Raw genomic sequence first — 16,447 nt, 5'->3', positions numbered from 1 at the left:
ATCTAACATCCTTTTTTAACTTCTCCATCTTTTTGTTGGTAAGATAGGTATCAAAGTCTTTCATTTCTGTTTTTATTTTTTCAAGACAATCTTTGCCTTCTTCCACCGCCGTTGATGCACTGAGTTTTGCCTCGAGATCACTGATCTCCTGTAAAAGGGTGGACGCTACATCTTTAGCCGTCACAATAATCAGCATCATCCAGTCCCTGGAGCAGCGGTTGGAAATTAATGACCACCGCTCCAGGAACTTTTTGACGTCGATAAAGAGAGCGGGGGCGTTCCGGACTCTCAGGCCTGAAGGAATGACGCCTGCTTTAAGGTATTCGAACATATAGAATGCATGTGATTCTATACGTTTTAATCTTTTGCGCATGTTAAGGAGATTCTGCCATTCACTATTACCTATTTGGTGGGAGGGTACTGGGCCGCTGTCTCCTGCTAATTTTCCTATAAGTGTATTAAAATCCTCATCAGTAAACCCAAAAGTCTGAAAGCTATCCATGATGGGTTTTAATTCACCTCTCCTTCCTCCCAGGGATAATCCTGTGGGGGCAAAAACTGGGTGAAATACCTGATAAATCAAATATAAAGAAGAAATTCTGTATATTAATTAACTGTCCTAAGGTGTGGTCACGTGAGAACTAACTGAAACCTGCAACACAGTGAAGCAGTACAAAAAAACCATAAATTACAAAAAATTGATGAAAAAAATCCCACGGTTGAAAAACCGCGAAGGTAACCAACATGTACGAAGGGACCCCCTCAAAAGGTTAAATTTGGCCCAGGAACAGAGGGGAGCATGAACACTGCAATGTGGAGACGTTCCTGCAATGGCCTTATATTTTAATTATACAATTCCATCTATAAATTTTCTAATTGGGTGATAAATACAAATAACATACTAAATGAATTCAAAACATTACAAAATTTACTTTTTCATTTTTTCAGTTCATTTAAATACTGTTTTTCATCCAAAAAATCACAAGAGAAAGAATTACAATTCATATCAAAAACCTTGACAAAAAACAGAAGAATCATAAATATATACAACACGAATAATATCTAAAAATTATTACCCCTTGGTACCAAGCATATCTCTCAACATACTCACATGCTAACAGTCATACCACACTCAACCTCATACTCAAATGGAGAAGGAACTGAATAGACAGTAAGCAGAATAACAATGCTAGAATATTGGCCACCAGATGTACTAATTGGCCATCGCAGCAGGTCTACGCGCGTTTCGGCAGCACTCGGCCGCCTTCATCAGGACCTTTTCCTCATGATACGGTAAATACCAAGGGATCTGAAAAATATATATACAACAAATCACCATTTCGTTACCACCCAAGAGAATAGGATCTTCTTACAGCACTAATTTATTCACTGTGTTACATGGACCAGAAGCTCATCAACTAGACCACAAGCGGAGACAAAATGTGATGCATATGACTAATAAGGGGGAACAAATTTAATCTAAGCCATCTAATAAAGGGACTTCAAGGGTGCATTAATCAGACTTACACGGTCATGTGTCAATAAGGCATATTCCCAATGGCTACGAGTTAAGGTAGGGCCATAACCGGGTACTCCTGTTATTCAAATACAAGTGTCAGTGAGCTTACCAATTGGCACCAACAGCAGTGGAGTCATGGAAAACCGGCTCTCGTGATTGTCATAGGACGGGATATCCTATTTGTCCTTAAAATGGCTATAAGCAAAAAATTACTTGTTTTAACCAAACAGACCTCTTAGTATGGAACTGATTAAAGAAAGCACTAAGAAAGAGGCCCGTATTTATGGGACATCTATTTCGTCCTTGAAAGAGTATACCTTTAATAGTAGTTGGAGAGGCCCGGTATGGCGGTCAGTTCCTAGATGTTTTCTAGTCATGGAGTGGTTTGAGACATAAACGGTCAGCGGGAATTCAATTAAAATCCTACCATAATCTATGATGATAAAAGAATAAGAAATCCGATTAGGTTAACAAACACGTGCTACTAGAGTAAGCGTTTGAAAAAAAGGCTGCAGGATGAGTTCTTACTTCAATTTATTATAAAGGGCACATTTGTTAGGAAGGCATATTCGTGGATGAGCTTGCCGTGATCTATGATGGTAAAAAGATAGAAGAACCAATTGAGTTAACATACACGTGTTGCTAAGGTGAGTGTTTAAAGCGAGGCATGCAAGATAAGTTCTTACTTTAGTTTATTTGGAGAGACACCATCATGAGAAAGGCACAATCGTGTGTAAAGTTGCTCCGTAGTCTGCGTCCCTAAAATGTGGATAGAAATATGGTATTTTATATGCGGGTGGATAACGTAAGGCAACTCAGTTAACCCAAAATGCCAAGATCGTTTGGTTATGCTCCCGAATTTAATGCGGTCGAGGACCCCCAGAGGGTGCTTGAGATGGATAATTCTCAGACCTTGCGTTTTTTTTAAGGAAAACAACAAGGTCCATTGGCGATGTCCCTGGCCACGCTCTATTCTATGGTGCTCCTATGGCGCATTACCTTGCTTGCGCTATTTTGCACAAAGTGTCTGTAGCATCTTTTAAGCAAAATTGATGGCGAATATGAAAGCCAAACCACAACCAAACAGTTGGGTGCATGGCAGGGTCGGCACTAGGTATTAGCGAGCTCGCACTGCCCTAGTTCGCTTACCTTACGTCAATGCTTGTAGCATCGTGTCTCCGCACCGTCTGTCTCCACTACCAACAAACGACTGAACTGGGAAGTCCTCCCTGTTTTAAGAACGGTCAGCGGATCCAAGTGTCACGTGGGGAGTCGCTTTCAGGTAGCGTAGGGCAGGCGTCCTTCATCATGAACATAGACAGTGGACTGCGCTCCAGACCGCCATCATGATGTAAGCCGCAAACATCCCCGTTCGCAAACATCAATAAGGGACTTCACTCCGTTTGTAAACACAAACAAGGGACTATGTCATAACTCAGTCTACAACCGCTCGTACCAGATGTTATCTCTAGTGAGCCTGAGCTTAGAAATAATTAAAACGGGCATTCTAAGATTACCACGGCTAACAGGAAATAAATATCTGAAAATTATTATCTAGATGAAAATATTAACTAACCGAAAAGTCATAACTTTTTCAAAAATTTATCAATCAAATACACAATAAGAGTTGAAAAAGCCCATATTATTTAGACAAACATCTTTCAAATGTCGGATACACCTAGAGGAGCAGTACTAAGGAGGGGAAAGCATTAGAGGCAAGCCACCTGATATACATTCAGAGACAAGTACTATCTAATAGATAATACATTACAAGTGGGATACGTTTTAGAATTTCTGTTTACTTGGTCACATACCAAGATAATTCTTCATTCAGACCACGTTTCACGGTGTCCAAATGGAAAATCCAGAAGGTCTCGCGTTTCTTCCGCGTAATTTCATTGAGTTGGCCCAATTTAGGTGTCACTTTTTCCAAAATGCACCATTTGATCTCATTTTCTTTATGAGATTTATCCATACAATGCTGAACCAGAGGGGCTGTCAGCTTCTTTGTCCTGATTGCAGACTTGTGTTCACTGAAGCGGACACGAAACTCACGGCCTGTCTCACCTACATAAGCCAATCCACAGCCACAGAACATGATGTACACAATATTACTACTGCGACAGTTAGTCAAAAATCGCAGTTTGATATGTCTTTCATTATAAGTGATTGTGTCAGAGGTAATGGCTGAGTCACAAGCGTGCCAGGAACCACACCTGTGGTTGCCTGCCACAGCAGGAAGGCCAGTAATGGAAGGCTGATTGGAAAAAGGGCTCCTTGCCAATGATCTCGTGTGAACTAGCATATCTCGTAAATTTTTGTTCCTCCTATATGCGAGCATAGGGAGTGGGAGCGCAGGAGCATTGTCATCTGTATTCAGAATTCTCCAATTTTTATTGATGATGTTCTGGATCTTAAAATTCAGAGTTGAATGATCGATCACGCATGTGATCCGCTCCTGTTTGACACGTTTGTTACCCAGAAGAAGTGCCGACCTATCATAATATTTGGCTCTTTTGTAAGCATGTCGCACAAGGCGACGCGGGTAGCCTCTCTTAAGTAGTCTTTCCCTGAGTGCGTCTCCATGTAGATGAAAGGAGGAGATATCTGTACAATTTCTGCGAATTCGTAAGAATTCCCCGAAGGGTACAGAGTCCTTTTGGCAGTTCGGGTGGTAGCTATTATATTCTAAGATGGTGTTTTTCGCCGTACTTTTCCTGTATAGACTTACTGTCAGGCATCCATTGATCCCTTCAATACTGATGTCAAGGAAGTCTACTTTCCGAGTGCTAAAGTTCATGGTAAACTTAAGATTGGTATCACTCGCATTGAGCCAAAGAAAGAATGTTTGCAAAAGTTCTTCTGGTCCACTCCAAATAAAAAAAATGTCATCAATAAAACGCTTCCAAAGAGAGATGTTTTCAAAAAACGGGGCCAGTTCGTTATAAATGTTCTTAAGTTCCCATTCTCCCATGAATGCGTTGGCCACGGATGGAGCACAGGAAGCCCCCATTGATGTACCCTTAATTTGTTTGAAAAGTTTGCCGTTGTATTCAAAGAAATTATTCATCAGTACAATCTCCAGACATTGGAGAATAAAGACATCAGGGCGATCAGATGGATATCTCTTGAGGAGATCGGACACCGATTGTAACGCCCGACATTGAGGGATGTTGGTGTACAATGCCTCAATGTCGAGCGTTACGAGAATGTCCGTCTCTGGGTTGAAAGGGAGACCCTCTATTTTGTTAATAATGTCCCCTGTGTCGCGAATGTAGGAATTGTACTTTTGGATTAAGGGGCACAAAAATTTATCTACATACTTCGACAACGGCTCTGTATTAGAGCCAATGGTTGAAATGATGGGACGCATAGGAGGATCAGTTTCCGATTTATGTGTCTTTGGAAGACCATACAGCACAGAGGTGACAGGAGCTGTTTTGTTGAGAAAATCATATTCATCCTCACAAATGTAACCATCTGTGAATGCTACCTGAGTCAATTCCTGGATGTGTTTGTTCAGTCTTTCCAGTTCCCTACGTTGTGCTGGTCTGTAATGTTCAGTCACAGCCAGCATCTCCAACATTTTGGCATCATAACTCTCTTTATCAAAAACAGCAATGCCACCACCTTTGTCACAAGGTTTGATGACAATTGACGAATTAGTTTTTAGTTCATTCAAGGAGGTAGTTTCTGTAGCAGAGAGATTAGTTGTTGGTTTGTAAGGATTTTTTATAACTCGTGCAATGTCTTGGAGAACATTCTTTTCAAAAATACCAACTTCAGTTCCCACCATGTCTAGTGTGGGTGTGATGGTCGATGGGGGTTTGCATCCTGACAAATGTGACTATATACACAACATGATAAGTGAAAAACCTACATACCATGTTATCAGGTAGGTACCCTAAACGGGGGACAAAGAATATGTATTATGATCAATTACTCAACATAATGTTCGAAACACTCAGCAATAGGTGTACCGGTATATATTGTGCTCATACACCCATGCTCTACACCATGCTCTGTCTGAGGGGCATAGTTCAGCTACAAACCCTATCAACCAGAGCCCGTAGTGAGTGAGTGTGTGTAAGTGTGTTAGTGAGTGAGAATGGTAATCAGTGAGTATAAGTATGTTGTGGCTGTTTGGCACCTTATAAAATAGAATGAACACATTCTCCTTCACTTTTCTTTGGAGCATATCTGTTTGAGGGAGGGCAAACAGATATGCTCCATCTCTGCTTATCTCTTTATACTGAAAAAGACCACTTCCGTTTCGGTGTGAATGTGCCACTATTTGTTGCTCGACATTTGAAGCCAGGAATGTTTGTGGGCTCCAGAGTCTCAGCCTTTTATCCTAGTGTCCCAGAGACTGTGAATTCTGTATTAAACAACTCCAGGTTTGTGCCATGGCAGTCAACAATCTGGCAAAAAATGATGATGATGTTGAGGTACCCAAAAGCCCCATCAGACAAACTTAAGTGGAATGTCCATGGACAGAATCATTGTGGTTTGAGTTTGAGAAATAACTCGTCCAAAAGAAACCCTGCAGTCTCCATGTAACAGGTCTACCAGGCTCCAATGGGTGATATACATTGAACACTGTAATCAGTTGAATGGGAGTCTAAATGGTACTATGATTGGTCTCCAGATTCAAGGGGACACCTCTTGTCGGAAATCTATTAGCATCCTGAGAGCTGCCCTATGGATCAGTGGTAGATGGAAGGAGAAAGTACGAGGTACACAATGGGTGGCTCTAGTTCAGCAATGTAGGATCTTTGTTACACTTTCAGATGGTAGAGGCAATTGTAAGACTTAGGGCGCTCACTGGGCTCACAGTATAAAGTGAGTAAACTTGGAGTTAACTTTGAAGTTCCGTCTCATCTTCAAACGTTGATCTCTTGCCATGTGGTTTCGGTGATGCTTTTCATTTCCTATTTAGAATGGACTGCAGTGAACATTGCTGTGAGGTCCAGTTTGATCAGTTGGAGCTTGGCAGCCTGATTGCCTTTGAACATTATGTTGGCTACTTGTTTTTCCACACTGCTAACAAGCCTTGTGGCACCCTGTCACAACAGGAGTGTCACCCACATCGAGAGTAGTGTTTTGGCAATTTATCAATAACACCGCTATGGTGACAATTTGGTGGTGGGTGGCAGTGTTACAGACATAAACCAAGAGGAGTCGGTTAATTGAGCAAGCCATCCAAACAGTGAGGTGGAGGGAGGAGTAGCGGAGGCAGGTGCTTTCAGCGTGGGTCAATGGGTTTGTTGATCTGTGCTATTCCGTTGGATTTCAAGGCCCTACTGTAAATGCAGGGTCCACTTGCCTCCATTCATCTTGACATTTCACACTACAAACAATGGACCACCCTTTTGGAGATTGTTGACATCGGCTGACCATCAAACAGTTGGGCCAGGATTGTGCATTCCAGGCAGCGCTAAAGTGATGTGCATCAGCATAGTTACCCTCAAAAGCAGGGCAACAGCACAATAAGGGAAGGTAGTGGTCCTTAATGCATCCTGGCTGCCGTGCTCTTCAGTTCAACAGAGAGCGGCACTTTCAGGGATGATTCTTTGTCCAGCATGTCCTTGGCGGGTTTGCGGTTGCATGCTAGCACTTTGATTGTGGACTGCTGAGGGTTCGACATCTTGCTCTCCATCAGAGCGGGAATGAAGGTTAATGTGCTGTTTTCATCCGTAATGGGCAGATCTGGCTGTAATTAGTGCTTGTCATGAAAGGTCATGAGCACCGCTGGGATTTTTGACAAAAGTCTTTGTCCTTTGGATTCTGACTTCAGCTCATTTTGTCCCTTCAGTTTGTTTTTTTAAACCTCTTTTCAACAGTAACATGGAGAATATTATAGTGCTTTATTCTATTTAATGTTGTTGAGGAGTTGCAATTTTTCAGTTCCGCTTAGTTTTCTACTATAGCGGGTTTTAATATGGCAGTTTCCGGTATCTTGATTAATATTTAATCATAAACACGTGACACTAAAAACCGTAAGTGAAAACTCCAGTAAACAATTCCTGGCGAAATATATGAAAGATACTGCCCTCGCAAGAGTATTATGAGTTCCTATGCATTAATATTAAAAGCAATGATGCTAACATTACACGACCAATATGTTGTGTTTACACAGCACTAAATAGTATGTTTATAAACTTAAAAATATAGAAGTCACTTGCACTCGCCTCAAAAAAGTACAAGCGCACAGCCGAGGCAAGCATATATTCCTGAATCAGACTCCATGGCCCAGTATATAGCTTATTCAACATCTGGCGGCACAGCAATCAGGATAATATGAAGCATGGCTAAACACGAATAAGGTCCTAAAAGCGAGACGAGTTGGCATGGACAATGCTTGTTTGCCCTGGATGTTGTGAATCACCTGTGACCACCCCTTATCTCCTTTGAGGATGCTACAATCAGCAAGATGAGGTGCCTGGCGGAGAAAAGACAATGTTTATTCCGACGCACACTTCACCCAGGCTTTCCATGGGACAAACACCAACAGGAACAGGAGGGCGGGGTCGCAGGGGGCTGCACAATGATCACTTTGCACCGCTCGGAATGAGGGCCTTTGCTGTATTTTCTGCAGGTGTAAAACTGTTCCTATGCATGGAGGCTTTTCAGTGCGGGGATGCCAGGTTCACGGGTGAGTCCCCACAAGGTTTGGGTTTGAGATTATTGACAAACATGTTCAATCAATCAATCATCAATCATTGGCACTTATAGAGCGCGCTACCTACCCGTAGGGTCTCAAGGCGCTGGGGGGGTGGGGGGGGGTGCCGCTACTGCTCGAACAGCCAGGTCTTCAGCTTCTTCCTGAAGGAGAGGTGGTCTTGGGTCAGGCGCAGGTCGGTCGGGAGGGAGTTCCAGGTCTTGGCGGCCAGGTAGGAGAAGGACCTTCCTCCTGTAGTCGCTCTTCGGATGCGGGGGACGGCGGCGAGGGCGTGGTTGGCTGATCGGAGGTGGCGTTTGGGAGCGTAGAAGTTGACTCGGCTGTTGAGGTAGCTCGGGCCTTGGTCGTGTAGGGCTTTGTGTGCGTGGGTGAGGAGGCGGAAGGTGATTCTTTTGTTGACGGGGAGCCAGTGAAGGTCTCTCAGATGCCCGGAGATGTGGCTGGTTCGTGGGATGTCGAGGATGAGTCTGGCTGAGGCGTTCTGGATCCGCTGGAGTCTCTTCTGGAGCTTGGCGGTGGTCCCGGCGTAGAGGGCGTTGCCGTAGTCCAGTCGGCTGGTGACGAGGGCCTGGGTGACGGTCTTCCTGGTCTCGGTGGGGATCCACCAGAAGATCTTCCGTAGCATGCGTAGGATGTTGAAGCACGCCGAGGAGACGTTGTTGACTTGCCTGGTCATGGAGAGGGAGGAGTCCAGGATGAAGCCCAGGTTGCGTGCATGGTCTGTCGGTTTGGGTGCGGTGCCCAGGGCGGGGGGCCACCAGGAGTCGTCCCAGGCGGAGGGTGAGGAGCCCAGGATGAGGACCTCCGTCTTGTCTGAGTTCAGTTTCAGGCGGCTGGTCGTCATCCACTCGGCTACCTCTTTCATCCCTTCATGCAGGTTGGCTCTGGCGGCGGCGGGGTCGTTCGTCAGGGAGAGGATCAGCTGGGTATCGTCGGCGTAGGAGATTATGCTGAGGTTGTGTTTGCGTACGATGGCCGCGAGGGGGCTCATGTAGACGTTGAAGAGGGTGGGGCTCAGAGATGATCCTTGGGGGACGCCGCAGATGACTTCGGAGGCCTCTGACTTGTACGGTGGTAGGCGGACTCTCTGTGTTCTTCCGTCGAGGAAGGAGATGATCCATTCCAGTGCCTTCCCCTGGATTCCGGCGTTGTTGAGACGCTGCACTAGGGTGCGGTGGCAGACCGTGTCGAAAGCCGCGGAGAGGTCTAGGAGGATGAGGGCCGCTGTTTCTCCATTGTTCATCAGGGTTCGGATGTCATCGGTGGCGGCGATGAGGGCGGTCTCGGTGCTGTGATTGGCTCGGAAGCCGGACTGTGAGGGGTCGAGGGATCCGTTCGTCTCGAGGAAGGCGGCCATCTGCTTGTTGACGGTCTTCTCGATGACTTTGGCTGGAAACGGGAGGAGCGAGATGGGGCGGTAATTCTTGAGGTCGGTGGGGTCCGCTGTTGGTTTCTTGAGTAGAGCGCTGAGTTCGGCGTGCTTCCAGCTCTCCGGGAAGATGGTGGTGTCGAAGGATGTGTTGATGATGTCTCGCAGGTGGGGTGCGATGACAGCGTCGGCCTTGTTGAAGACGTGGTGAGGGCAGGGGTCGGTCGGTGATCCGGAGTGGATGGAGTTCATCGTGCGGATGGTGTCTTCGGGGCTGATCGGGGTCCAGGCGTGGAGGGTGGTGGTGGGGGGTGGTTGTTCGGTCCTGGTGTGCGTTGGTTGGTTGTTGAAGCTGTTGTGTATGTCCGCGATCTTGTTGTGGAAGTATGAAGCGAGGGAGTTGCAGAGGTCTTGCGATGGGGTGATGTCGTTGTTTCCTGCGCTGGGGTTGGAAAGCTCTTTCACGATGTTGAAGAGTTCCTTGCAGTTGTGTTCATGCCCTTTCACACCTGGATATGATAGGAGGCAGAAGTAAATCTATATCCAGGTTGGAATAGGGGAGAAGTAAATCCATAACCAGAGAGGAGATAGGAAGGTGGTGTTCCACACAGAGAAAGGCAAAAAAAGTATGAAGCACACTTCTGCTGAGCATTTACGCATGCATAAATATTTGCCATGTTTGCCCGGCATTTATGGAGGAGCGCGAGATTTGAGTTCTACCGCCAGCGTTTAATAAATATGGATTGCTGTTGTGGCCTTGTGTTGAAGCCAGTTTTACAGTGTATGAGGGGTAGGCATTAGCAAGTGGCAGCTAGGTCTGTGAAGTGTGTAGACAATGTAACAAGGGAGTACCCACTGTTAGACCATATATTGTATTTTTAGCTTACCTCAATCCCCCCGACCAACTCTTTTTTTATTCTAATTTCTATTTATTTTTGAGGGCCAGGGTTACGGGGTTTATCGTATTTTTAAGTACATTTAGATATTGTAATGGTCTTTAATCACTTTGTAAATAAAGTATTACATGTACGGATGTTTCAATGCTTACCGCTTTGAGTACTTCTGGAAAGCTGCGACTGGGGGAACTTAGCTGCAGTACTGTTGTAGGTTTTTTTGAGAATTCCACAAAGATTGTAAATTTACTTCAAAGGTAGATGACAATATTCAGAAGCAAATGTATGATTTTGGTAACGTGGGACCTTAATGTCCGATTGACTTTTCATACAGCAGCTTTATATTAATTCAGTCACTTAGCTAGATTAGTGAGTTGAACAGTTGTTGCTGACACTGTGTTTACAGCTGGAGGTGAGCAGTTCAAATAAGGGCAGGGCTGGCTCTGCCCTTCATCTTTCTGCGACGGAAAGAAAAGAGCTGCACTGAGCCGGGTAATAGTATCACATTGTCACACTGGATTTCTTAGAACTGCATCCCTAAAATTATGGAGTATTTGGTGCATTTGCCAATGTCATTTCGTATTTGCTGTCACTTTTTCACAACCGATTTTATGTCAAAAGTTAGAATGGGAAAGACTTTGGAAATCATTGTAAATATCCACAACGTTCTGGCTTTGTGGGTTTCTAACACTGACGACCCCCACCCCCACTGGACTTTCCCTTAAACCTCCCCCCCCCCAACTCGGTTAATAAAGAGTGTGTGCTACTGTCAAAAGTTGTAGCACCTCCGTGACCGATTGTCTGTGGTAGTAGTTTACCACTGGCTTTAAATGTTCACACCGTCGTATCAATAAATACAAAAATCGATGTATTTTGGTTTTAACGCAAACACGTTTTGTAAAGATTTTAAGTAGTCACACAAAGTTTTATCTGTACAAGATAACTCAGTCACTTATCATTACACTAACACTATTCTGTCAAAATGTTATAGTTTGGCTGCACCATTCATAAAACTTCTTCTGTTTCTGATTGAAGACGCCGAAATAGAAAATCTGAGAGAGAGTCAGCTGCTAAATATGAAGAAATTAAAGAACTCTGAGCTGCGGCTGGCAGGAGCCAAACAAAAAGTGAGAGAACTGGCAATCAGCATCAAAATGAAGGAGGAACTCATTAACGAACTCATCAAGACAGGTAATTTGATCAAACTGTGCTGTGTGTGTGTGTGTTGTATCTGTTTTATATCAGACTCCATTCAATAGAGCATGGAAGGGGAGTTAATGATTATTTGGAGTGCAATGTTTAGTTACCTCAGTACGAAGCCGAGTACGAGTTGCTTCTTCTGTTGCAATGCGAAGTGTCTAAAAGTGCACAATACCTTACACCGTGAGTCAAGTATTGCACTAATCAACTGCCATGAAAATTCTCCCTTCACAACTATCCAACAAACCATTTTGAAAAAGCGAGTTCTCTGCCATCGGTCAAGCAATTCACCGACGCACTGGGGTAGCCTGGCCAACAAAGAGGTAAGGGCAGGCTGCAACGCTCTCTGGGCCCCCGCCTGATACCATCTTCTGTACACAGTCAGGGGTTTAGTAGCTGCCCTCGACTCAGCCCTACCTGACTCTCAGCAACGGATTTGCACTTGGCATCCCGCCATATACTTGCACTTGACTTTTTTTCTTGTAGGGGCTGACCTTCTTTTCAATGATAAATACTCGAAGTCATTGCAGCCTAGGGAAATAGAAGGAACACTAGATCCGTGAAGAGAGAATCAACAGACATGGGTTATACACAAATACCTGGTGCGGTGACCCAGAAACAGAATAGGTGGGGCCGCTGCTATGACTTTGAGTGTTTATCATTGAAGAGACGGAACCAGTGCATTACCACATTTCGGGTTATTAAAAATAACGGCAAATAAAGCACTTTCCTTGGAATGGTCTATTTAGAATGGAACACCAACGTACATCTGATATAAAATAGAAACCTGTTTCTCAGAACAGAGGACAGGAGCTTTTTATCTTGGTACTACATTCTTGGGCCTGGTGGTATCTTAGTGGAATCATCCTAGCATATATGCACTTCCGGTTTTCAGGGGTTGATGAGTCTGAGTGAAACTTTATCTGTGAGATTATTATTGCTCTCCACTTCACTCAGTCAGTGCCAGAAATTGTGCCTTTCATAGGACCAATGATGGTTCAGCAAGTCAGAGGTATAATCTGATATAAGTAATTGGGGTGTAAACTTTTCAGAATCCAAACACCTATATATTAAGTATGGTATTATGAAAGAAGAACGGGGCTACGTAACATTGTTGCATTTGAAGGATACAAGTAATCATCATAACACTTTACTTGATGGTGCGGTGAATAAAATTGTGCTAACAACACCTTTAGATAAATGTAACTGCATGGAAGAAGCTTCCCACCAGGATTCAAAGAGTGGATTAGAGCCCCAAGGGATACAGTACACAGTCCTAATTGTCCACCAGTTTCGGTCAATGTACTGAATAATAATAACTCAATTAGGAACACAGAAAAAATGGAAGAAAGGGTTGTCACGTGGCTCAGTTAGGCCCAGTAAGAAACACTGCCATTTTAACATGCACACGTTTCTTAAGTTGCCTTCTCTTTCACACAATGACATTTGACACATTTGTTTGTGTGACATTGCTGTGTTAGTTTCTCCGAAACTACTTTGCTTACAAAACCACTTTGCAAGAACACTATCATGACACTGTGAACATTTCGTACAAGGCCCAACACACATTGTGTAAATGGTGTTATTTCGTTCATAATGCAACTTTGCCTTCTCAGAGACAATAAACAATGTCAGAACAGCTGAGGCATCACACGGAAACATGGATGCCATTGTTATAAATACACATGCACTTCCGTGCTTGAGAGAGGAGCACTTTGCTGTCACTTGCGAAGTCATTGCTGTGTTGGTGTTTCAGCGTAGCTGGTTCCTGTTGATCCTTCAGCAAGGCGAGATGTCCAACTGTCGCGTAATTCCCACTAATCCATAGGATCTGTATGTTTGTGGACAACATAAACTTTGGGTGAGGTGCCTAGACTGATTCCCGGCACCCCCGCAGTGTGTGTTGGCCAGGAGACCAGCTAGCTCACAGTGCCACCATAAGCCCCACTAACCCTAACAGGGAGCAAATGGTTTCTAGCAGCCACTGAAGATGACAACCCTGACCCCCCAGGAATCGTGATAACAGATCAGAAACGTTTTGCTCAGTCACTCATGCTCTCCTGCTCTCATAGCAATATACAGAGAATACACAGTGGGACGCTTTCAATATATTTATTGAACCAATGTTATTCTCGTATAGAATGCATATGCTGCGATAATCAGTAGACAAAAGCAAATGAAAGTGATTACAAGCAGCAAAAGAGTATATATAGGCTGTGGGGTTTTATGTTTAAACCTATAATAACTGATAAAACCCCACTGAAAAAGAAATAGTCCTCACTAGTGAAAACATATAAACACTGAAATAACACCTGCACAACCACAAACTAAATGCCATTCAAAGAAAATAAAAAGAGAGCGAAAGAGTCATTTTGTTTCTTCCTGAAGGGGCCAATACAATGTAACTTTGTTATACAAGCTAGCAGTAAGAAAGACTGGGATAACATTATTCTGCTTGAGTTTTGAAGTTTAGGGATGCCACTAAAATATTGTTTCTTCTTCCTTTTTCTTTTTTCAGTTTTGTGGTCTTTGGTCTAAAGATACAGGGTTTAGAAGCATGTTTTAGGTCTTGTTTAATTATTTTATAAACTGCAGAGAATCAGGAAATATCAAAATCATATTTTATATATTTCGGCTGCGTTTGATTCTTTCACTGATAGGTAAAAAGACTGGTTTCATAAGAATCCATCCTAATATGTGCATCACATTTACCCACAGAGAATGGGTAAAAACCCTTAATGCACCAGCCCCCAGTTTCTAGTGGGTCTGTATTGATAGTAGGTGAATTGCCAACGCCTCAGGATATAAAACATTCAATGCAAGGTATAGTGACAAGTATATGTAAAAAGAGCGCTATCACCAAGCATCTAGGATAGTGGTGAAAACATGACACCAAACTTTTGGAAAACATGGAATGCAGTGTTACTTGGAATGCTTTGAAAAAAAGGTTCTTCCAAGTTCAACAAAGATTGGAGTGATATTGTTTGTATTTGCAGTGATTCGGCTACGTATATGAAAAAGTTGTGTAATGACCTGTCAAAATTGATACCTGAGCTGAAGTGATTCCCTGTAAGTGATCCTTGCCACTTGTTAGATAGTATGCTGAACACATCTTTACAATCTTCAGAGTAATTAGCGATGCTATTGACTTTTTAGTCCATTCTGGTGCACCTTTTTCTTAAGCACAGGAACTAAAACACAAATATTTTTCATTTCGTGCTTTGTGTGGCATCAAAGAAAGAGTCATCTTAACTGTGTCTCTTAGCTGATGATATTCAGTCCAAGGGGCTGAGAATGCTATATTATCCATGTGGCAACCAATTACAGAATTTTTGCTGAGGGATGATGCCAAAGGCAAGAAATGTGAGGATATTTGGTTGCATATTGATAGTGATGTGAAAAAAGTACACTCTACTGCATTCTTAGATTTTTGCAGGAATACAGAACTGCTGTAGTGGATATATTAAAAAACAATTAAGTGTGAAAAACCCTTGTCTGCCAAGTGTTCAGCATAATTGGTGTAGATGTGAAACCTACTCTCATCTCCTTGAGAGAAGGCTGGGCAACACCTTTAGAGACTTTGCCACAGCAACATGTTACATGTTAGACTGCGTGCCACTTGGTAAGCAAAGCAATGTTGAAGGGCAATTCAGGAATGTTTATTGTACATTGTATGAGAAATGGCTTGCAATGATGCATAAAAATGTCCCTTCACCACCAATGGCATTTGAAGTCAATGAAACCTCACTGTGGTACTCTGTACAAGTTCTAGATCCCTTCAGTAAAGGGGAATTTCCTCCGTAGTTTCAAAAGTGCTGCTTAATTTTTGACCGCCTCAATAATTCTGAGGGCATAAGCGCCCAGCTCAACTTAAATGTTGCAGTACCTCCCCTGAGAATTGCACCAGTATTGTCATGGAAAAAAATGTCAGTGGCCAGAGTTAACAAATTGTGTACTGGCAGTTTTGGTGTTGCCGTCCCAAGTGCCAATGTTGAGAGGGCCTTTTCACAGAAGTTTATATGGGAAAGAAAGAGCAAGCGCACATGACCAAAGACTCACTGAAGAAGTATTGTATGGTGTACCACAGTAAGTTTAATTTGCAAAAATCTATTTGGACCTCATATACACTATATGGACATTGTCTATATACCATGTGCTATCAGTGCAAAAAGCAAGCAATAATAAAAGCAAAATATTCCATAAATACCGGAAAAACACCTTTTCTGTTGTTTTTAGTGGCGGGAAAATGTGAAACCACTGATAACAACTGTTTTTTTAAGGTACTGTATCGTATCAAAACTTTTATTCGATTGGCACTTAGCAGAATCATAAAAAGTACATCATAAAATTACGGTACATAGTTAAAACGCAGTATTATGATACAAGTAAAAAACTGATTAACATTAAAAACTTTTAGGTAAAAAACAATTATTGCGAATTGTATACAAGAAGGCATGGAATCATGAAAACAGTAGCTCAAACTTTACAGCGGATTTTTAAACATGAATTTAAGAAGCAAGCTACACATTTAGCGGCATTTTGTGAATCTAGTGACTGCAGGGCCAGGTAGGCTGGCCGGCAGGTTCTCAAACCCATTGCACGAAAAAGGGGGATAATCCAGCGCTTGCGGGGTTGCTCGTATTATCGGCAGAACAAAGTTACATGAATTGTGGACTGAGATGATATTCCATCACAAGGACATTTAATCAGATCATGTGACCAGTTTAACTCGATGGGGAAAGTAACAAGGCAAAAGAAAGAATTAAATCGGAACCTGGTTAAAA

At 43.1% G+C, this 16,447-nt stretch overlaps 1 protein-coding gene across 1 annotated transcript in view; it reads left to right on the top strand.

Moving 5' to 3' along the window:
* KIF27 (kinesin family member 27) overlaps positions 1-16,447 on the top strand; it is a 437,315-nt gene that overhangs the window by 214,432 nt on the left and 206,436 nt on the right. Inside the window, exon 9 of the mRNA XM_078675808.1 lies at positions 11,499-11,654. Within this exon, the coding sequence (XP_078531934.1) occupies positions 11,499-11,654 (156 nt within the window). The remainder of the gene's footprint in view (positions 1-11,498; positions 11,655-16,447) is intronic.

This window comes from Lissotriton helveticus, chromosome 2_1 (genome assembly GCF_964261635.1).
Source record: "Lissotriton helveticus chromosome 2_1, aLisHel1.1, whole genome shotgun sequence".
Taxonomy (NCBI): Eukaryota; Metazoa; Chordata; class Amphibia; order Caudata; family Salamandridae; genus Lissotriton; species Lissotriton helveticus.
This window is presented reverse-complemented; position numbering and strand designations above follow the sequence as displayed.